Source organism: Anoplopoma fimbria, chromosome 2 (assembly GCF_027596085.1).
Source record: "Anoplopoma fimbria isolate UVic2021 breed Golden Eagle Sablefish chromosome 2, Afim_UVic_2022, whole genome shotgun sequence".
NCBI lineage: Eukaryota > Metazoa > Chordata > Actinopteri > Perciformes > Anoplopomatidae > Anoplopoma > Anoplopoma fimbria.
Window position 1 is genome coordinate 9,563,781 of NC_072450.1, and position 23,982 is coordinate 9,587,762.

General features: G+C 42.4%; 1 protein-coding gene across 1 annotated transcript in view; it reads left to right on the forward strand.

Moving 5' to 3' along the window:
* nkd1 (NKD inhibitor of WNT signaling pathway 1) overlaps positions 1-14,966 on the forward strand; it is a 29,040-nt gene extending 14,074 nt beyond the window's left edge. The window contains exons 4-10 of the mRNA XM_054619968.1: positions 5,178-5,235; positions 9,507-9,610; positions 9,743-9,838; positions 11,648-11,795; positions 12,721-12,802; positions 13,282-13,409; positions 13,998-14,966. Of these exons, the coding sequence (XP_054475943.1) occupies positions 5,178-5,235; positions 9,507-9,610; positions 9,743-9,838; positions 11,648-11,795; positions 12,721-12,802; positions 13,282-13,409; positions 13,998-14,530 (1,149 nt within the window). The 3' untranslated portion in view covers positions 14,531-14,966. The remainder of the gene's footprint in view (positions 1-5,177; positions 5,236-9,506; positions 9,611-9,742; positions 9,839-11,647; positions 11,796-12,720; positions 12,803-13,281; positions 13,410-13,997) is intronic.
* The last annotated feature ends 9,016 nt before the right edge of the window (positions 14,967-23,982 follow it).

Consider the following 23,982-nt stretch of genomic DNA (forward strand, 5'->3'; position numbering starts at 1 on the left):
AAGCTATGTTAATGACATTGTCCATCCATCTTAGTTTAACAGATATGTTGCTCTGTGCTGTAATGTTGAGGTAAATACTGAAGTCTAATGCTTTCTGAAAGTTTGTGAAAACCATAGAAACTATAGATGAAAGTGTTCTTGGGTAATGCAGTCAAAGTGTTGTCTCTTGCTTTACTCTTATTTAAATGGGTGCACTATAATGGAGTTTAACTGAACTCTTATTTATTATGAATTTTCTATAGTTGACATTCATTTCTGAAGCATTCCTTGTTTTACTGTTTTAGAGCTGACGTCTTCATTAGTAAGGAAAACAAACGGAGGGCAGAAGTTTGGTCACCATTCTTAAAAAAACAACTTGTTAAACTGTTTGTTCAGTAAATAGTATTATTCTTATATATATCCAAATTCATTTTAATGAAGTGGGCATTGATGACGTTTGCCATATTGATCCAATGTCCGAACCAAACAGGCCTTCAGGTGGGCTTGTAACATAGATGGAAGCTGTAATGGGGCAGGCACACAGTGTTCTGTGTTATAGCCCAGTAATAAATCACTTTATGTGGAGGGGCTTGAAAGAGTTTAAAACACTGCTCTGAAGGACCCGGATTGCTTATCCAGTGGTCTCCACAGAACATTTAACATCATGTCTGGAAAATAGTTTTCGCCGGTCTCGGGTGCAGTAGAAAGATGCTTGTTTGTGCCCCGAAGCCAGAACTGACCTCTGACCGAATCCTGCAAAGACGAGTAGAAGAGGCACCTTGCTGTAGATTTTGTGAAACAGTTTGGACTTCGAGCTGCAGAGAGAAGCAGCTACACATGTGCAAACTCTGCAACTGTCAAGGTATATCAAGGTATATCATGATTAATCAGCAATACATTTCAGTCATATAGGGCTGATTTTAGAGCACTAATATGGAAGGTGACCACGTCATCATCATTTCAATGTTCAAGCTGCCATCAGAGGTGGCTACTCCTTTGGCCTGAGATGCTCTCCCACAGTGACCTCTGACCCTTTAATTAGATGCTGCATCAGAAGGGATTGATGGCTCTTTTGTGGTTACTGTATTGTTATCAATGGTCATTCGCTTGTATATATATTCGCTTGTGTGCTTGAATTTGATGAGACCCGTTTTTTTCGGATTCACTAAGTATTTGCAAATGTTGCATCAGTTGATCCTCGTCTTTTACTCATTAGTGGAGGAATCACTTTGGAGGGGAATGACCAGCATTGCAGTTTTTAGCCAAATCCACTTTGAGCTCTTTCATTTCAAATCAAACTGATGGAAGTGAGTTTGAGCTTTTATCCTCTTTGGCTTAACAAACTGGACTGAATTACTTTCTAACTTACTAACACTAGCTTTTACATGCAGTTACTATACTGTCACTGCTACTTCTGCTTTTTATGCAGCCTTCAGTTTGGTATATTGCAGACATTTTTTACAATATGTGATGCTTTTTCAAAACAAGTTGCTTTGTTGCGTTTTTCACCTTGTAGAAAAAGCCCCATTGGTTTTGGTAAAACATTCTTTCTAATGGGCTCTTGGATATTTTGGTGGAATGTGAGACAAAAGAGATAAAGCTCAAAGGAAGATGGGAGATTTAGAACCAGTGTTTGTTACAGCAGCAAAACACACAAAAGGAGATTGCATGGTCGTTTGCTAAATCAAACAAGGTGGAGTGAGGATAAAGCTGAAGAGATGGGCAGAGGCATCTTAGTAATATGACCAGAAGTCCTGCCAATCTTTCCTTATTGGGAGTGATAGAACTGTTAGATGTGTCATTGAAGTTACTGGTGGGGGTTAAGATGATTAATCTCTTTCTTGTGGGTCTAAAAACTTCCGTCATTAAAATCTTCCTTTTCTGGAGCGAGGCAGAGAAATGTGCCTCATTGTCCGTGTGACAAATTGGCTGGTGGGAACACAGGAAACTCAGAAGCAAACACTCTTATTTTTAGAACTCCTACATGTTATTTTTTTTGGGGGCACCGGACAATCATATAAACCACTGCCAAAGCCGGAATCTAAAGGGCTTAGCTCAAAAAAGATAGTGTCATCGGGTCAGTCAGTCTGGTCATGACAGATTGTAAAAGGATGAGTACGTCCGATCAAACACCACCAAGGCGATTATCTGTGGAAAAGGATGCAGTTGTTGGTTCGGAGCTGTATCACCATAGAAACTCATAACAAAGAATCACATCTATTCCCTTTTTTATTTTTGATGAAACACATGTAGGCTTTATACGCTGACATAATATCAGCTGTAAGGTTTCTTAATCAGGTTGCGAGGAGAACTGTCAAAATCAATAATTGACATGTCACAAGGCCCAGAAAAAGGATTAATGAGAATTATTGTCTGTTTTTCGTGTGTGTGTGTGTGTCTGAGTTACGTAAAAAAAAAAAGACCAGAGACACTGACCAGAGAAAATCCCAGCGTAACCCTAGAACGCACTAATAATAAGACTCCCATCCGTCACCGCAGACAACAACCAATTAGCACATTCCTCTTCCCCCTGTTTCTCATGTTCTTGGTTAACCCCTTAATTATTTTGGATCATTCATCAAAAAGCAGAAAAGAAAACTCAAGATACTGTATGTGTGTGTGTGTGGGTGTTTGTGTCTTTATGTGTTGGCCATTGTTGATTGTGGAGGGATTTTATCAGTCTGATCAGACTGTGGTTGATGTTACCACAGTCTGATCAGACTGATTCCCTTTTGAACGGGTCGAAACGCTGCAACCAACCCTCCTTCACGTCCACCCTCCTGACCTGGTTTCAGTTTGAAATTGAGAGGACGAGTGTGTGTATGGACACTTACAGAAAACGTTGCCTAGTAATTATGTGATGTCATTCGGAATAATTCTATGGTTTAGCAGTGAAATATGTGTAACTGTGCTGCAGACTGGAGTCTCCGCTAACAGTGACAACCCATGATTAACCTGTGACAGCTGTCTCATGTGAACGGGTCCCATGCACGCTTGGGTTACACATCACACAACTCTCTAACAACTGAACTGAGACTTAGTATCAGACACTAAAACATTGACAGTGTATTTTTTTTTTAAATCAGTGAATATTAACTGTGTAATTTAAATTCAAGCATTTCAAACTTCTACAGTAAATCCTAAAGAAAATACTATTTCAATCTTATTTTTCTTTCATTAATAGGCTACACAGTTTACATAAAAAAAGTGTCCTGAAAAAACAAGCGTAGATATATATTTTTTATCACTACAAAGAAGGATGAAACTCTAGAAATGGAAGACTTATAAAAGTAGTCATCTTTCATTTAACATGAATGAATTGCCCATTAAAAAATAATACATTAAGCTTGAATGTGTTAAACTTATTTAGCTCTTGTTCGTTTAGTGGTTCCAAGCATACATTTCATTTAATTTAGCCCTGCTAATTGGTTCAACCCGAGAATTATTGCAATCAAACAAACAATACATCTCTTTATTGTTTACCTTGTCAAAAACACATTGAGCAATTTGAATTTAGCTTACACCATTTGTCAGTTCAAGCAAAGTGTCATTATGGTGTCATCGAAAATACTTATTTCCCGTTCAAGCTGAGCAGACCACATTAAAACCAGCTCAGGACCCGGGTCATGAAGCCAGATCGGGACGTGTGTGGACCCATTCATACCAACAACAAACACAGGTTTATCCCGGGTCCCTGCTTGGGGCCATCATTCTATCAGCCTGACAGCCAGCCAGCCAGTTAGTCCTGTGGTCGGCTGTATTCTCTTCCTGAGGCCACCCACAGCGCTGCAGTCCGGCCGGCACTAGTCTGAGGAGGGTAGGATCACACCGTCTGACCTTCTACCTCTCTGGATTACCCAGAAATCCCCTCTCACGCTGACACAGCCTCGCCTCTGACACAAACACAGCTATGAACGTACCAGCGCATACACACATGCTCTTACACTCATATCCAAGGATTGTATGAAGTTAATTATTTATTATTAAGGTTACTTATCACCTTTTGATAAGAATCCCTCAGCGGTGTCTGTTAGCAAGTTATCCATATAGTTAGTTAGTTAGTTAGTGTTTTTATTCAGTCATCACACGCAATACAATGTATACAGCATATATATATAATATAGTATACAATATAACTGAAAAGGCATAGGCAGAAGCATTAAGCTTATATATGCCTATCCTACTTTCCCATCAATCAAGCCGCCCTCAAGAAAACAAAATGTATTAAAAAAAGAAAAGAAAAAATATATTTCATTCAGACTTGTAACCCTTAAACAATAGTTTTATAAACAGTCCTTTTGAAAACCAAAAAAAGATTTACACATTCTTACATTTATATTAGAATTGTTCCATATTTTAACCCCCAACAATAGAAATTAATCTTCTTTTAATCCCTTTTTTTGGAAAAACTTTTAAATTACGCCAGGGGGCGGGTTGAATGTGTGTGTGTGGGTGTGTGTGTGTGTGTGTGTGTGTGTGTGTGTGTGTGTGTGTGTGTGTGTGTGTGTGTGTGTGTGTGTGTGTGTGTGTGTGTGTGTGTGTGTGTGTGTGTGTGAATGAACGGATGTGTGCATGTATACGCCTCCCTCGACCCCTGAGTAATGGTTTTCTAGCCAGATGACTGCAATGCCACATGGATACCTGAGCCGGACTTTTCCACAGTGAAGCCCGGGGGATCACATGTCCCTCAAGCCTCTGTGGTATGCACTAACAGACAGAGCTGCCAGGAGAGGGGGCGCGGGTGAAAACAGTCCTGGATAAAAAAAAAAGAAAACAAGCCTCTGAACGCATCGCTGCAACGATAGCCCGCCACCGAAATAGCCCTACTACCAGCCCTCTTTCTCAGAATACCCTGCAGGGCCGACGGCGGCGGCATCGATTTAGATGCTTCGTTCATAGTCTCAATTCTGACTGCCAGTCTTACGCTCAGTTCGCTTCAGTCCTGCAATTACCGTCCTCTTAAACTCTTTCCCTGCTGTTTGAGCCCTGAGCGCAATTGTCAAACTCTGTTCATATATAGATATATATATAAACGCTGTAATTTTGATTCGGGTTAGTCACTGTGTGTTGGAGAGCCGCACTGTGGATTCGGATCGTTAAAGATGTTTGTTTTTATGTGACAAAAATATGTTACTTCTCCATTATATGACTTGAAACAGTGATTTATGTGTTCTTGTTCTGTCTTTTTCTCTTTCCAGGATGCCATGGATGAAGCCTGTGCGGAGAGGATTGGTGCTGAGCACTACCGTTTAGAAGGTAGGCCCATCACCAAACGCTACACCAGCTCATTCCACAGATTCTCGTCCCTTTTTTTTTTAATATATATTTGAAAGAAAACCTGCAAAAAAGCTGTTTGTATTAGCCCTCCAGGTACTTGTGTGGTTCTCTTTTTGCAGTCGTTTTCCCCTCTGCTCCACACCCAATCTCTAAGCCCCAACAATGTGCTGATGAGATCCTCTTTTACTTTCCCTCTCCGCCTTTCCACCTCCTCCATCTTTCATCCGCCCCTCCCCCAGTGGTGCTCCGCAAAGTGCCTCAATTCCTTCATGTTTTTCCCCCTGATGTGATGTGATCCTGGATTAAGAGCTCCAGGAGGAGAAAGTCTCTCCCTCCCATCTAAAGACAGGATGGGACGTGAGGCGGAGGCAGAAGTGGAGAGTTGAACGAGGATTTTGGAAGAGTGGCAAAAGAAAACCCCCCAAAAAAACTTTTATTTCAACTGCTTTTTCACTGGATAATAGAGAGACAAGAGATAACGCGACTGATAAATGGAGTACAAGATGAGTTGCAGTCATTGGGGCTGAGGTTCTCCTCCCTTCAAGGCAGATGTTGCTAATTAGAACACGCTGCTCTGTTCATTCTCTGTGATTTTAAAAGACGAAGGCCAAAATAATTTGCTTCAATAAAAACATTCCGTAGATTATGGGTGCATATTTCCATAACAGACATCTAAAAAATTCAATACATCATGTTACATTTTTTAAACTCATTCTGTGTCATCTAGCAAGGAGGGGCAACTGTCATGTTTGTGGGTGGAGAAATGTCACAATACCACAACTTTGATGTGGGCTGAATTGAAGTCTCAGTCAGGGACAATGGGACACAGTTTGGCTTCCTACTTTGCAGTGTAGATGAAGTTGAGTTGATGTGAGACAACTCTTTGGTTTTTTTTCCTTTCACATTAGCACGCTGTTTTTAATCTTTACAGGAAGTAAAATGGTGACAGAGTTTGGATGAAAGACATTTTGTCTCCCAGAATAAAAAAAAGGTGACATTTTAGATTTACAGCTACTGCTTTAATGTCCTCTATTGGAAACAATTTGTTAACTAAACGGTTCCTTAGTTTAGTTTGGAATAATGGCACGCCATTTTGTACCTCAGGCCCCATAAATCTACCACAAATGTCTTTGCGGTAGATTTATGATGCCCCCCCATCTGATCTATTGTCAATACATGTAATGAGGACAAGTCGGCGAAAAATGAGGGAGAAAACAGTGAGAGCAGAGATGATAAGACTACCAACACACATAAAAGCCTTCTTTCCTCTGGCTTTAAGGAAGCACTTGGTATTAAAAAAAAGAACGTGCCTGCAAAAATTACAAAGCAGGGAAGAAGGGCTCAGTGATGAAAGGGTCTTTAGGATACTTTACATTGTTACTGCCAGCATGCAAGAAGAATATCCTACATGGGCTTTTTTTTATGAAGATCTTTTAATTTTTTGTTAACAAGGGAAAAGTTTGCTGCAGAAACTCTCAATCAGCACCTTCGGATTCGATTGTACACTTATTCACATGCGGGCTACCCAGCAGAGTCTAGTGGCTCAACAGGACCACTGGAGTGCATTAAGTGCCTTGCTAATGAGCACTTCAGTGGTGGCCTCCGAAGAAAGAGACAATGTCGCGATCACCTCGAAGGCCATCCCAGAAACCATTTAGTGCCCAGCACTGAGCTGTCCCAGTGTATGAGTAGGGGCCCAGTTATGTGTAATACAGTAGCCTAGCTTAGCTGGGAGTGATTGCTCACAGTGTGTGGCAGATCTCCTCAAACCTGCCTCCGTTTCTGTGTATGTGCGTGCACGTGTGTGTGTGTGTGTGTGTTGCATGGCTGCTGAAAAACAGGCTTGGCTCGGAGGGCGCCTACCTCGGCTGCCCTCGTCTTGCCCCTCAGATCTGATGTGCAGCCAATCCCCCGGCTCAGCTCCTCTCATAAAGAGTCGGCTTATGTCTGTGGTGGGGGCGGGGGTGTGGGGCTGGATGGGGGGTGATAGCAGATTACTGTTACTCCTCCCGGCATTTCATTAGCTCCGAGATAAGCATCTCGCCACCATATTGAGCCTGCTACGGAACAGATTTGCCCTCGCACACAATGTTCCCTTTGAGCACCTCGGATGATCAAACAGCGGGACCCCAAATGCTGCTCCTCTCCAAAAAGTTGGTAAAAGCTCCCTGGGACGATGCCTTTCATTTCTGGCATTTTACCCCCTTCCCAGGGATGAGACAGGTCCGCTTTGATCTGCTTTGGATCAGGAGAAAAAAGAAATTGGGCTGTTGTGTCTGCTGCGTTGGCGAGCAAACAAACAGTGTTTCAGATTTGACTTGGCTTAATTAATTAGTGATTCTGTTTTACAGCCGGTCTGATCTCCTTCCAAAAGTGTTTGAGAACGGAACTTCAAAGTGAGGCAGAGGAGAGAGGAGCAGGGGAGGGTGGAGAGAGAAGGGGGTGTGGTCTGTGTGGGTATATGGGTGTGTGTATGTGCGGCCCGCAGGACTCTGATTGGATGAAGGGCGAGCGGAGCTGATGCTCATGCAAAGCTTAATGACTAGAGGTGAAAGCATACAGGAGCTGTCGCTGAGCAGAGGCTGGTTGTTACAAGCCTCTGCAAAAATAAACACATATGAAGATGAAGCATCTCATGGAGGCTCGCAAAGGAGCCGCCGTGTACGCCTCCTAAATCTCGCTTACATGTCGGGTGTTTCCGCGGTCTCATGTGTCAAACAAGTGCTGGATTTCAAAGCAGAGGAGGATATCTGGTGGCATCAGGTCTGGGACCGCATCCAACGCTGAAACTAGAATATTGGACCAGACGACGACAGTTGTGCTATATTTGTCCACCAGGGTGGACTACCTTACAATATAGTCCCAAATCCCAAAATACCCAACCATTAACTGTGGCCACAGACACTAACATTATGTTGAATAAACCCTCGTATGAGTTAGTTTTAACAATTCTCTCACCCTATAGAGGAACTTGTGCACACTGATTTCACAACAGAGCAGAGTTGTGAAGTCCCAGAAGCAAACTTTCGTCTTTAGGCTCGTTGATTTGGTGTTAAAGGAGTATTAAGTCACCTTTCACCAGGACATTCTCTGTTTGAATCCTGTCTGGGAAATCTGTGTTGTAAATTGTAGTACCATGAAACAACCATTGATTTATATGGTATAGGAAATGTTGTCATGCTCTACACAGGTGGATCTGGCCATCAGTTTAAGTGCGTATGACAGACTAGTTCTCCCGCTGGACCGTCTGCCTTAACTGTACGTCTGGATGGTAATTTACGTTGAATGTCGTTCCATAAAGCGATGAGCTCCCACGGGTCTCCCACAGGCCTTTTCATGTCAGCATGCTGTTTCCTATCCACCATTTATATCCGAATATTCTATAATGTTTTAGACATGTTATGTCATTCAGTTCCATGTTTGACATCCCCGCTCAGTGTGAACCTCTTGGGTTAAGTATATAATGTAGCTAAAAGCTTAAAGACTGTTTCTACATGTGTGGTTGATGGAAGAGCTTTTGCCACTGGAAAATTAATTCTCTCACAGTTTCAAAAAAATGTTCAGTTTCTATTGGATTGACATCTTGGATTTCAGTTCCAGTCTTGATAACAGTGTTTTGTTACAAGAGTACTTTGGCTCTCTGGAATGATGCAATAACGAAAATAATGTTCTCCTTCCAAAGTTCAATCACAGTACCGTTTCTCCAAAGCTGCTACCACACGTGTGTTTTCAGTGCTGGTAGAAGCAACTTAAAGATCAATTTAGATCAATTAGAGCACCTTTTAAATGTCAGTGCCAAATTTTCAGTCATATTCATAAATACAGTAAATACCCCCTACGAGCTCAGTGCATTTGCGCAGCCAAACAAAATTTGCAACATTTAATGTTGGTGTTACTTATGCTAAACACAACAGAGCCTGTGCTCCCTTATTCAATATTTTATAGTATATTAAACTAGCATACAGTATATTTTTTTACTTATTACTTTTTAATACAATTTCAGAATACAGGCAGAGAGACAAAAATTGAGGAGTTTGGCTGTGTTAGTTTATTTCCAACCAGGAGCACTTGAATGTGCAACACATCTTAATTGCGGCTGCCAAACTGGGAAGTACGAGCTTACAAGGAACACTTGAAGGCAACGACATATCCTCAGGTTATGACTGCACCCAACGCTTCCATCCTCAGGCTCTCTCTTTTATCTTTGCGTGTGTGTGTCTCTCTCTCTCTCTCTCTCTGTGTCACTGCAGTGGCTTTACCCCCGGAGAAGACAGACAGCTGCTGTGTGGAGGAGAAGATGCAGGAGAGGGACAGCCAATCCCCCGCAGGGCCACAGAAACAGCTCCAGTTTGAAGTGAGTGTCAACACCAAACAGGACGTTTATTACCTCCCCCTCTGGATGAAACTGGGGCAATGGCAACACACACTCATACACACTCATGTACACGGAGGATGATGCTGATAGTTCAGTGCTGCTCTGTTTCAGGAGTTGGAGTGTGCTGTCTCTGTGGAGGAGGATAACCGACAGGAGTGGACTTTCACCCTTTACGACTTTGACAACAATGGCAAAGTCACCAGAGAGGTAATAATCTTGATTAACTGGAAGAAACAAACACTCATAAATAGATGTAATAAACAAACAATAAATACCTTCAACACCACGCAGTAGCTGCAGTAGGAGATCCTTTAAAAAGCATTCAACTGGAAAATGAGGTTTTAAGACATTAAAGTTTTGTAAATTTTATTGCATTAACAAAAATGTAACAATATAAATCAAACATGTCTGAATATGCAGATTTTAATTCTTGCAAAATACTTCTGGTCAGCAGCTCACAGCTACAAAACACCCTCCTATTTTGGTATGAGAGTGAATCAATAACTTCCCTGTAAATCTTAAATTTTGCCCTGTTCTGATGTCGCCACACCCCAAAAAAGAAAGTGAGCATAGAAGTCACACAAGCCTCAAACCCAACCTCACAGCTAAGAACCAAACCCAGCGACATGTGCGTGTTTCTGCTCCTGCGAGGTACCTTGTGGCTCCCGTCTGCCTGGCGCAGATCTGAGAGAACATCCAGAAAGGCCCTGTGTTTTTTGAGAACGTCTTGAAACGGCGCAAAGAGACTGGAGCGGTCCTCAGTGCGGTTGGCTGTGCAGTTTTTTTGGCATTGCCTGCGGCTCCATGGCTCATGAGACGACAGACGGCGGGTTGGATGGGGGAAAGAAAAATATTTTTTTTCTACAACTTTTTTTCTTTTTATTCCTTCACACAAATAAAAATGAGAAGGAAACCAAAAATGAAACAGGAAGCTTTTATTTTATTTGACTTTTTTCTTACAGTGTGTCTATGTCTGAAGCCAGTATGTGGAACCATTCTCTGAAGAATTCATAATAGTCCTTTTTCTTATGATTTAAAGTGCTATAGTGAGGGAAAACGATGCTGTTGGAGTCTTTGTGTCCAACAGCTTGTGTGGTGTCGGCTTAATTCTCAACAGTTCTGTTAAAGGAGCTCTTTAGGTGAAACTGTGCTACCATCTTAAGTAAGGCACTAATGAGATTTGAGGTACTGCATGAGTCACTTCATTTCACATCAATGCCAGGTGGCATTTTTAAAGGACAATTAAGATTCTTGTTTGCTATAAAAAAAAGATCCAGCACGCTTGCTAGCACCCAAGAGGGAGTCATTATCTCAGTATGGTGCACAAAAACACTCATCAGTGCAAAAATGTAGCTTCTAAACAGCCACAAGAGACGGCATTACTTTATGTGCAAATGAAGCAGTCCAAATATATGACCAGTTACCTCTTTCTGAAAATCAGCATGGCTTCTCTTTTTTTAATGGGAACGTGCGCTTAGGTGTGGTTGAGTTTATGTATATGTTTTTTTTGTGTGCATTGAAAGTGAATAAGGGCGTTGCTCGCTATGCAGATGTAATTTCAGTCATTTAAGAGACACTGAGGAATTAAATAGAGAAAGTGTAGCGGAGCGCGACTCCCATCAGGCCTGACATCTCAGTCAGCCTCTTCTGCTGTCGCCAAGACGTTTCTTTTCATGAATTTATAACTTGTCTTTACTCCGTGTCTGATGGCTTCAACTTTGAAAGCCGAACTAAAACAACCGACATCAGTGAGCTTCTCTGTTCTCTCTTCACCGAGTCACTTCTTTAAATTCCTAGCTAGCATGACGCTTATGATATGAGGAGTTTTAATGCACAAAGCTACAGAATATTGAATTCAAACAGTACAGTGATAAGAATAGTCTCCTACGTGCCCTATTTTCTTTCTTTTCTTTAAAAATATTCGTCGATCAAATGATTCTCATCCCTCTTAAATAGATGCCTTGTATCAAAAAAAAACACATTTTTAAATCCCCCTCCACCTCTTCTGTCCTGCAGGACATCACCAGCCTGCTCCACACCATCTATGAGGTCGTGGACGCCTCCGTCAACCATTCTCCCAGCAGCAGCAAGACGTTGCGGGTCAAGCTGTCGGTGGCTCCGGACTCCAGCCAGCGGTGGAGGAGCTGTACGCAGGGTGCGGCAGGTAAAAGCGCGCATTAAACGCGGTGGGCGGGGGAGGAGGGGGAGGAGAGAAGAGAGGGCGTTTCGGGGTCCCCCTTGTGTTGCCTGCTGTCAGCTCACCCAGAGATGTGTTTGTTGTCATGCAGAAAAGGCGGCTGCTTCAGGCCTGTCAGAGCTTTGTTCCTCGCCGTCGCTGCGTCGCTCCATCTCTCCCACTCAATGGGGTTCATTTTTAATGATGGGGGGGAGTGACAGAGCTAAGAGAGGGGCCCCCTCCCTCAGCGCCTTCAAATACTCTGAAAGAAACCTTAAGAGATGTGCCGAGTCCTTTTGATAACCGCAGCCATTTTTCTTTTCTCCAAAGTTCCCTTTTTTCCTCTCTTCCTCCCCTCTCTTCCTCCACCCCCCTTCTCAGAGCTGCCGGGAAAATATAGCTACGTTCAACTTAACTTTTCTCACTGACGACTTGGTAAACAAGTAGTCAGGGAAAAATATCTCAAAAAGTATATATTCCTGTGTGTTTGCGTCCTATTGTTACGGCTATAAATATCCGTCAAGAGATTCAAACAGAGCAAGCTTTGAAAATATCGCCGGTTGCCTTCATGCTAATTTGAAACTGCATCAGATCTCGAGTCCTTAATAAATAATTTCTGAAGTCTGCATGTTTTTTTGGTTTTTTTTCTTCATTCCATTCCTTATAAGAGGCAGGGAGTTGAAAATAGAATAAATGAAGCATTGTTGTTTTCCTTTTCTATAGATCTTCAAAGTGAAAGCCCAAAACAAAGGTTGCTTTCTTCTGCGGCTTGTGTGACTGTTGTCATGTGTGTGTGTGTGTGTGTGTGTGTGTGTGTGTGTGTGTGTGTGTGTGTGTTTGTGTGTCTTTGTGTGTGTGGCTGCTCTCTGTAGCTCTCTTTGATAATAGCCTCGTGTCTTTCACACATACACAGACTTGTCCCACCCCAGAGAGAAAAACGACAAGTGCATAGAAGACCCCAAGAGTGCGGACAAGAAGACTCGGGCACTCCTAAGGTAAAACCCATCTCCTCTGAACAAGACAGTCTCTATTTGTTGAAGCTTGTGGTGTCTAAAATAAGAAGAATGAATTCATTGTTATCATATTTTTTCATTATATCACTGATTCTAACATTCACTTTTAAAGGAGAAAACATTCTGGTTCAATGTGGTTCAGGGTAGTGGTTGTTAGAGGAAGGATTCACGACACAGTAGTCCTCTACTCTTTTATCAGTTTTGTCCATATTTACCTCCACTGTACTGAGGAGGAGTTAACGGTGGAGGAGAGAGAGTCGGCTCTCTTACTGCACTTTTCAAATCCTCCCAACTTGAGGTTTAAACCTGTGATTTATCAGTCACAATATCACTTCTCTAACAATAACTCTGCCACTCTCGGATCATAAGGAGCACTTGTTTTTACTTTCTCCAAACACTACCATACTGAACCTCCCCGTCCCAAACTGCTACCTAATGAGAGGTGCCGCTCGTTTCCACAGGCGCCACCACAGTGACCACCACACCCAGCCGGGCTGCCAGCGCCACTGCGTGGACGAGAACCTGGAACGCAGGAACCACTACTTGGACCTGGCAGGCATCGAAAACTACACATCCCGCTTCGGAGCCGGTGAGTGGACCGGGGCCAGGGCTTTAGAGGGGGAGTAAACGCAGACCGTGGGCCCCTTTGAAGCTGCATCCAGGGGCCCTCATTACTGCGGCACCTGCTTGGAGCCATTAGGTGGGACTTCCAGCCAGTACAAACATCTGGGCTCGGGCGAGCACAATACATCAAGTGTTCAAGGCTAAAGCCCATCAACATAACGGACTGTTGTGAAGTGAAATATTAGGTCTAATAAGCAGCAGCCTTGATCTGACGGTCGGTGATGACATGTGATTATTTTAATGTTGGTCCTGTTAGAAAAGTGCTAACAGAGATCTGCTCTCTGTCACGTTGAGTCAAGGTTATCCGCATGAAGAAAGAACCCTGAAGTCAAGCTGCCAGAATCTAATTGTGGAGCTTTTTTTATTTTTTCTTTGCTAGATCTTCATTAGTGTGCTGTTATTTTTCTTCCTTTTTTCCCCCATAGTATTGAGTTCATTTTGACAAGTTCATGTGACAGAATTGTTTTTTTTTGTTTCTCTGCAGCCTAGAAGTTTGTCGTTTGTTCTGCTTTCTCAGTTAAAATAAATACCTGTGTCGGTCTCCCCCTCGCAGCGCCCACCACGGAGCCGGCGAAGGCGGAGCCTCAGACCCGCTCATCCAACCAGACCCGCTCTCGCTCCCACGAACCGGAGAACGGCCACTCCCATTCCCACCACCGCCGCTTACAGACTGTTGTGGACACCGTTGCCCCGGTGGACAGCCTCCACCCGGCCCGCACGCGAGGCCAAGACTCAGGGAAACATGCCCTCCGTTCTCCCAAGACCCACAGCCGCACACCCCCCGCGCAGATCAGTAGCAGGGTGATGCGAAGCCGAGGCGCCCCTCCTCCCCCGGCGCTACCCAGCCAGACTCCCCCTCACCAGTCCTCAGCCCCTTACCGCAAGCACAAGCAGCGGTCCAAGGAGAGCCAGGGCTACAGGGCCTTGGGCTCTCTGGCTCCGGGACCAGTGGTGGAGAAGGAGCAGGTGAGGGACCTGCCCAGTGTGCTGCTGTACGAGGGGGGGCTGGCAAAAATGGTGCAGAGGCATGAGCATCACCACCACCATGAACACCATCACCACTACCACCACTTTTACCAGTCCTGAATTTCAGCCCTGCCGGGGACAGCTCAGCTCTTCCAACGTCCCACAAAAACCCGGCTGCAGTGAGCTTCCTCGTCGGCCGCCAGGCTGCCCTACATTGTGCAGTCCTGCAGTGCTTTTATAGTAGACACGGGACATGGGCAGGAGAGGAGGATCATGGGAGAGGGTGTCCCGGTGCTGAGAGGTTATTTATCAGTGTTATAAAGTGGTTGGTCGTACAAACAAAAGCTCGGGTATGCAGCAGGACAGTGATTTAGGGCCACAGTGGGACTGAGGATCACAGCTGGGGCCGGAGAGGAGGCACAGAGGGACAATTTGATAAACAACCATGAAGTTCCTCTCGCCCCCGACCCTGTAATCCTCTACCTGGTGAACTCTGCAACTTCAAACCAGCACCATAATCCTTCAAGACCCAAAATGTTGGACGAGAGGAAGAAAGACTGTGATTTAAAGATGAAAATATATGAAAGAATACAGGGGATAGGAGAGCAGGGCATAGTGTGTATATATGTGTGTGTGTGTGTGTGTGTGTGTGTGTGTGTGTGTGTGTGTGTGTAAAACAGTGTGTGAACGTGTGGCCATAGCAAGAGTGTGTGTGTGTGTGTGTGTGTGTGTGTGAGTGTCACGACACTGGTGTCTGTTGAAAACCACTTGAAGTGCGCTCATGGGTGCGTGAGTATTTAAAGCAGGCTGTCAGGCAGGTTTTTGAAGATGAAAATGAAGATTCTGATTCAACGCCAAGTAAACAAAAATGGGAACGGAATAATGTTGAAATATGATAAAGGACAAAAGAACAGAGATCCCAAATCCGCTGCTACCTCTAATTTTATCCTAATTGTTAATGATGATGATGACGATGTAATGGTGACTAAAGCATTCAGAAGTTATTTTCAAATTACTTAGAAAGCTTCTTTTTTTTTTTTAAAGAAAAAGAAATCGTGTCATAATCTGCATTAAGTGTCAAAAAGCTCCTTACTTTTATTAACTAACATTGACTGTACATAAGGTATATATTGTTATCAATTTTATAAGCTTTATTGATAATGTGATATCTTTGAATTCACTATCCGAAGCTTTTTATGTTCTTTTTCCTTCACAATCGCATTTTATAAAACCACTGGGAGCTCCGTTTGGACTAGAAAATGTACAACTGCATCACTCACTCAGCCTCACGCTCTCTCTCTGTTTCACCTTTCTCACCGCGTGATTTGATACGTTAGCGTGATCTGGTACTTATGGCTGAATGACTAAAATCCCAACTCTCAGCACTGCTGTTCAGGCGCTAGACCTCACATCACATCGATTAACCATCCTTCATGCTGATATCATGGAAACATATACAAACTGCTGTTAATGACGTGTATTAGGTGCTTGTGTGTGGGTTCTGCATTAAGGTGAATTAGAAACTGAAAAATTGGATAGAAAATGTCCTCAAAAGTAGCAGTGTACTTTTCCTGAAACAGCAATTGCCCTTTAACGGCACTCAAACAAGTGTTTGCAACAAAAACTCTTGTTTTATTTGAATGTCCAAAATCCCATGACGCTCCACACATAACTGGAGATGGCGTGATCTTGACATCAGTTCAATAGAACTCTTCAGTTCTGGTTCAGGACTTTTATTTATGCATATTTGCTTAATTAAAACATAGAGCCAGTTAGATTTTAATTTTTTTATGCAGGGAAATATTTCGCTGAGCAACCCCTTCCTTGCTTCAGAACCGAGCAGTTACACATAATCACATCTCAGGACTTGTGTCTCCTGACTTTAAGGTTCGCACTTTCCCTAACTCATAGCCTCTACTTGGTCCAGCCCTCGGCCCTGACCCTCTGTGGGGGGTGTGGGTGGGGGGGTCACGCGGCTGCTCCCTGCGTTTCCATGGCATCTTCCTGTCCCCCAGCTGTCAGCAGGTCTTTCACCGTACCGCCATGTGGCCTCAGAGCTCAGCCAACAAGGCTCTGTTTGTGGGGCGGCGGTGGCGAGGGCTCTTTCAGCTGTCTCATTCCTCTGGTGCCGGATAACACTGAGCCCGGCCACCAGTCTCCACCAGACCCATAACTCACCACTGCTGCTTTCCAGCCAGAACCAGTCTGTTCTATCCCATGATGCTCTTTGGGATGCCATTAGAAAAAGGAAAATGCAGATGTTTCTGCCAGCAACATGTGAGGCAGTGAAGTAAGAGCTGCTAATGTAAGGGTGTCGATCATCTCGTTGGTTCTCCAGGATTGCAGTTAGCTGTTTTCTCCACCTTATTCTTCAGGAGCACACATGTTCTATTTAGCACATCCCAGCATCACATCAGAAACGACAATGCCCTTATGCCTCCATAGTCTTTTATTAGGGGCAACCTCATCCCTACAGACCAGACCCCCCCCCAAGGCCCACTAGCCTTCAAACTACATCCACCACGTTTGATTGTGTTAGTCCGCCTTAAGCTCGTGTACGTGTCGGTGATGAGCAAAGAATGCAGTGAATGCCCGCCTTGCCCTCGGCCCTGCGGTGTCCTCTCACAGCTGCAGGCCGTCCTTAATCGGTGGCACCAGCCAGTCGGGTTCTCCCACGGGACCCTCCGGCTGTGCGAGGGGGGGGGAGAATCACAGCTGTGCTCCATACCTCAGCTTCCTCTCCTCTGGAGAAAACATACAACTGTAACTCGTTTGTCACTGGGTTTCTCTTCTCCCCCCCTCAGCCCTGAAACAGTGTTAGCGTGTCAGCGTGAAAAGTGTGGAAATGGTCGTGTGGTTGCGTGAACGGATGGCACGCGGGGGGCAACCGTTCCTCTTGCCGGGTGGTCCGATTCGACACGACCAGCGAGGGCTTCTGAAGGAATTTGGGTGAAAGGCTCGGTCAGACCCACAGCCAGGTGGCAATTTTTTAAACTTCTTTTTACCCCGAGAGAGAGTTTTTACTGAACAGACAGAACTCCTTTCTTTAATGCCTTTGCTTCACATTCGTACAATTACATGAGCTCACATCAGAAAGCTGACCACTACAAACACCACTTCCATACTGCAGTCTTCAAAGCAGCTTCACTGGAGCAACTGGGGGCTGATATGCCTTGCTCAAAAGCACCTTTAAAGTATTTGCTGAGAGTTGGGAAAGCTGTTTTTTTTTTCTCGGTTTTGTCACACAGACTTTACCAGAGGCTCTGGAATATCAACTTCTTTTTGAAACATTTTCAATCTTTAGGCAACCTCTGTCAAAACCTTTTAGCATAACATTTTATCTACATTTGGAATCAGAATAATGATAATAATGTTTTCAGTCATCAGCTATCTAAATCCACCTGAACATTTATTTTTTTCTTTATTTATAGTTTTGTTTTTTCTCAAATTGCTTGTTTTTCCAGAACAAATCTTTTCAAACCATGTCACAAAAAACTTCCCCATCCACCATCCTCTGTCCTGTTGTATAAAGTCGTCAGTATTCAAAGCCACCCTTCGATGTTATATAATATGTATTGCACCACCAATTTGCTTTTTGCTTTTTTCCAACATTCTTTTAAAACTCTGATGTATATAGCGGACTGCAGAAATGATAAACCAGCATCATGTAGAAAGAAAATAATGCTTATTTATAATTAAAAACCTGTTAAGCTATCTCACTCGCCTACTGTCAGCTAGTGCTCCAATACCCGCCGGTCCCACTTATCATGGAGGAGGAGTTATCCCTCCGCCTCTCTGTCTCTCCACACGCAGACACACTTTCACTTGGTGTTTGTTGTAAAAGAAAGTTGTTTAGCACTAGCTGTTTCTCTCCCTTTCCCCCCCTCCCTCCTAATGTTTTTTTCATGACTTTGTTTAGTTTAAATAGATTGTATTTGATTAATTGCTTTATTTATTTGATAGCAGATCTGTGCCAAGGGGGAAAAAAAAACTTTTATTAAAGTATGAACCTGTTCCTTATAAACTCACTGACTTCTTGGGTCACTTTATTTTATTGTTTATTCTCAGTGTCTGTTTTATTGTGCACATCTACACAGTACATGTGTATTAACAATTCCTTATATGCCTTAAAGATATACCTGTTAAAAATATTAGCACTCTTATATAGTGTATTTGTGCTAAAACACAACATTTACATTCTTTTTTACAAAAACAAATCCACTACCAAGTGGATCTTTCATTTTTGGAAATAAACATACAGTATTTGCTCACCGGCTGAGAGTTAAATAAGAAGATCAATCAGCCTTCATACAGTCATTTATTTTTCTTCATCTAGAACGGAAGAAGTGGAAACAACTTGTTGCAGTGTTGGCAGTTTGTCTCAGCCTTTTTCCCGCGCCAGATGTCCGTAGATGACCAAATACCTGCCCTCTGTGAAAAGTTAAACTAGTGAGAAAATATTTTTAAAGACATGTGGCTGCATCATTCTCATGCTCTTTGCTTTATCAATTTATGATGACGCATTCATCAGGTATCGTCCATTTGTAATTTGATACAAAAGATAAACATTAATGGGCCGACCAACCATCCATATCTATATTTATCCTACATTTATCACACGTTAAACCACAGACACACTCCACACAGAAAGGCCCAAAGGTGTTAATGTGAGGAGATCGGCTGAGCAACTGCGGCCATACGAGGCCTTAAGGATCAAAACAAGACGACACCAAGATGACGTGGGACAACATGTCTACTGTTCCCTTCCTATACTTGTCTCAAACCAGAACGTTCTGATTTCTTTTGTCAATGAAAATAATTTATCTCTCAATGCATTTACATTTTTTGAGGTGCATCTTTTCCTTTTTATCTACTTTTATGTTCTTCATTTTCAAGAAGTCAGCTGGATTGATGTGAAGGGTAACAGGAAATGACCATGTGTGAAGCGAAGTAAAGCTCCTCTCCACTGTATCTTAACCGCGGTGTCACAGAGGGCTCCCAAATCTGGCTGACCACAGCTGCTCACCACGCCACGCTCTCTACATGCACAAACACTTTCATCTGCGGCTTAGCAGCTTATCTCTGGTCGGGGCGACCACAGAGAGGCTGCCTCTTGGCAATGTGATACGCCTTCCTCTCACGAACGCGGCTATTTGTGTAAGCGAGGCAGTGTAACCCGCAGAACCTGTATCATCATTACAAATGGTTTCTGTCCTAACACAGCCTAACACGTTATTATTTCAGCTGCTTTACGCATTTCAGATATCATAGCAGAGGTGTGAAGTAATCTGTTACAATTATTATAGCAAATTTACACACATTTTACTTGTGAAAATGTTATATTTTTCTTACGAAATGATTTTCATTTTATGGTAAGTTTGGAACACATAGGGCCAAATTACACGTTTTCTGCTGGGGTTGGAGTTAACCTAGATGTCTGCAGCTAACAACAGAGACATCAGAAATGCAGGACCCTTTAAAAAGTATGATTTTGAGAGAGCTCCACATGGCCGGGCCATCTATAGGCGTTGATAGATGCACTTTAAAAGTCCCCCTCATGATGAGAAGGGCTTACCTGTGCTTATCCCGGAGATTTTTCTTTTTCAAAGACATAACAGCAAGTATAGTCTTGGCTAGAGTTGTGCCATTGCATACAAATTGCAAACAATAAAGAAATGGCTCTGAAGCATTAAGTCTATTAAACAGCACAGGAACTCCTGCTAAATCAGACTATCCGTCAGAAAAAAACGACAGTCAGCTTTACAAAGTTTTCTATTTGCTGCTTCAGGATTGACTTTTCTTTTTATGAAAAGATATCTTTGCACAGCTAGCATCTTGGATATTTCTGAATCATCAAAGTGGTAAGTAGAATGTTATGGACGATTAAAATCATCTTTATCCTGATGCATAATGTCTGCACATTTGCAGCAACATAGAAAAGGATATGACACACAATCCGCACATTACCATGGCGGTGAAATAGGTGTTGCTGCAGTTACTAGAGATATAAATGATTAGTGTGGCCACGTCATACACCGCTGTTCAGGTTCATTGCTTGTTCACCAAAAGTTATTTGTTTTGTTGAAAGAAGACAGAGACAGAAAAAGACATTCAAAGTGATTTAAGGACTACACAAGTAAGCATCACTCAAAAACAAATAGCACTGTTTCTTAAGCAATTGGCAAATCTAGTAAATTCCATGCTTTCTCTGCGTGATACTGCTTTGTTTTATTTGCCATAACTAATGAAAGCCATGACAGCTGAGTTTCATATTCTGCAGGGAAAGAAAAACACAAATTGGAGCAATAGTCCCAACCTGATCTGTTAAGGTTCTCAAACAACAAGCCAGGCAAACAATCAACACAAAACCATTTCAAAGTTCGGACTGTGTTTTGGAATGCAGATTGTAGGTATACATTACATTACATTACATTACAGTCATTTAGCAGACGCTTTTATCCAAAGCGACTTACAGGAAGTGTATTCAACATAGGTATTCAAGAGAACTACTAGTCACCAGAAGTCATAAGTGCATCTCCTTTCTTAAACAAGCATCTTAAAGCATAAACCAGAGCAAAAGTATAGTGCAGAGGCAAATTACTATGAAAACAATAATTGCAACAGACTAATCCGAATATAGTAAGTGCTACAAACTACTACGAATAGGATAAGTGCAGTAAACAAATATATAAATATAAATCATGGCTCTCTGTCCTCGTTAGCTATCTTTGCAAAAATATATGCTCCAAAAACCTCCAAAACGTCTTGCCTTGCATCTTCATTGCAAGTTTCACATGCTGTGTAGCCAAAGGGGACATTACTGTATCCTCATGCATCCTCTCTGCTCTGTAGCCTGGCATGAGACTTTCTTTTTTTTTTTTTTTTTTACTTTGACTTTGATCTGCACTCCTTTCAACTCTTCACATATGTTGGTAATAGCCTTGGTGTTCATGGAGATTTTCTTCTGCAGTGCAGAGTAACGGTTGGATAATGCATTCACGCCTTTTGAAAATGACAGCACTGTCTCTGTTGTTCAGTCTCTTTGGTTCGGGACTCTTCAGAAGTGGTTCAGGTATGTTTTTCAAGTTCAAGCTTCAAGTTTGCTTTGGAATTTTGGAGAAAGATGATCTACACTCGCTTACTACATTACAATGCATTTATTACAAAAGTTGTACAGTGAAAGATTCACTCGCTCCGTCTGTTATCTTCTTTATATTTATCTATAAAGCTGAAATACCAATAGGAGTCTAATTCCCAGAAGCTGTCAATAGAAATGAGGTCAAAGTATATGTAGGTGCTGATGGATTCCTTAATTCTCAGCAAAGTGAAGGTCAGCATCTTACAACATGTCTGAGCAAAGGGTACATGATAATTTATAGATGAGCACCACCCACAGCAATTACAGTGAGCCATTACTGTGAGAATCATCCCCCAGAGGGCTGTACACATTACACTGAAGGAAATAAAGTGCTGCAGTGAGGGGAGCGATGCTCTCTCAGAGACAGCGCAGAGGTATTTAAGACTATGATGTGCACATTTTCATTCACTTACTCTAATAACTCTACCAGCGCCTAAGAAGATATATAATTTATATTATGGTACCAACAGTGTAGTGTTATTATACGTAACAAGTTAATCAAGGTATGAGGAGATCCACACAGTGGCGTTCTGCTGAATCTCAGCTTCCTTTTCATTAATTTAAAGACTAAAGCCTTGTTCAAAATTCCAGCCCAGTCAGATTTTTTTGCATATTCATTGTATTTTGGCAGATATAGATTTTTGAAAGTTTTGGAAGCTAAAGAAATGCCGAGTAGAATCCATGCTGCTCGAGCTCATGGAAGTATAAAGAGAACCGGATACAGCGCTGGAGGAGGGGACTCGTTTATTCCCATGAAAGTTGCTTAGTGGCACATGAAGCCAAAAAAGTTCATCTTCTTGGGTCTGAAATTCCTTGAATCTTCTACATCCATGAGTCCAAAATGCAAGTTCGCTAGCGTTTCTTTTAACCCCGCCTCTACCTTTGCATTTGGCTATTTGTAAAGTGTATTCAAGTATCACCTCATTTATAGACGCTGTTCCTTGGGGCTTGCAAGAACAGCAGCGGGCTATGAAGCCAATTTTCATAGTGGCCAAACCGTTGAATTTCAACTTTTGGGTCCGTCATACTTTTTGCCCATAGACTGAAATTGGGAAAGAGATGTCTGACCTAAAATTTGACTCAAATATAGCTACTTGTTATCGTTATTTGCCCGTTGACTCAAGGGAGGTGAACAAGAGTTCTGTAGTTACGTTATAATATCCAGCATCCAGCGGCAGAAGCTAACTGAAGTCAGTCATGTAATATGCAATAAGATGTCATTTCATTCAGGGAATAATAGCCCCATCTGTGGCTTTTCCATATTTAGAGCTAACAGCTTGGTGACCATCTCAGAAAAATTCAACATTAGTCGGGAGTATAAAAGGATAAACCTTTCCTGTGCATGTGCACCATGTTGTATTTGTCTTGTTGGGAAACATGGGTTACAGGGAATAATCTTTTTTGTGTAGAAATAAACCCTTTCCCTATGTTGCCACTGGCAAAAAAAGCAATGATATTGACTTAAATATAGGGAAATGAGAGGCTGCCATAATATGTTCTGTGGGCTTTGTTTCCAGCAGATAGGCATAACGCTTTGAAGTGTGGATTGGCACAGCAGGGTGCGAGCTTCTGTAAAGGCAAGATGCTAAACACCAAGGATGAGAAGGACATGAGGTAGTCTATTACCAATACAGGAGCAAAGAAAAAAAAAAAGGCAAATCCAATGATAATGTACATCTGTTCCAGTGAATTTATCAGCTTTGAACATTTTTTCATGTGGGATAAGTGGATCCTTTTTCTAACAGAATCTCACAACTTCAAAGTAGATTCGCTTTGGATAATGCAAATGATCGGAATATGCAGGTTCCTGCCTACTCAAGTGCATGAAAAGAAAGAGGGGGAAAGGGAGAATTAAAGCTAATTGGCATGGAAGTCTTTTATGTGTGGAAAGAAGGGCAAAAATAAAACACTTCAATTATTGTCAAGTTCATTCAATTAGGAAACAAGCTGACAAAGTTCAGTGGGGCCTGGCCCTCTAGCCGACAGCATCAAATGTCACTTTTAATTGTGGACAGCTCCCTTGTTATATCTGATGAAATTATAATTAGCAGGATTAAATCCACCCTATAATCACCAATCTGGCACTGGAGAAAGAGGTTCCTTTGTTGTAGAGGGGTAGAAGTTATTCATCTGCTGGTCCTATATTTTGGTGTTCATGAACAGTGCTTTCACCATTAATCCCATGCCCTCCATACATGTGTTAAACATTAGAAAAGAAATCCCTCAAAACATAAACAAAGCAAAGGAATGGAAAAATATTAAGTGACCACCTCCATGGCAGAGAGCGGGAGTCTATATGAAAAGTGACTCAAAATGCAATAGAAGTAACAAACAGCAAATTTAGTTTTGCCTATTTTTTTTTAATGCCCCCTTAGATAAATGACAGGCTACTGAACTACAAAGGGGCCATTTGTGTTGTAGAGAGATTTTTCAT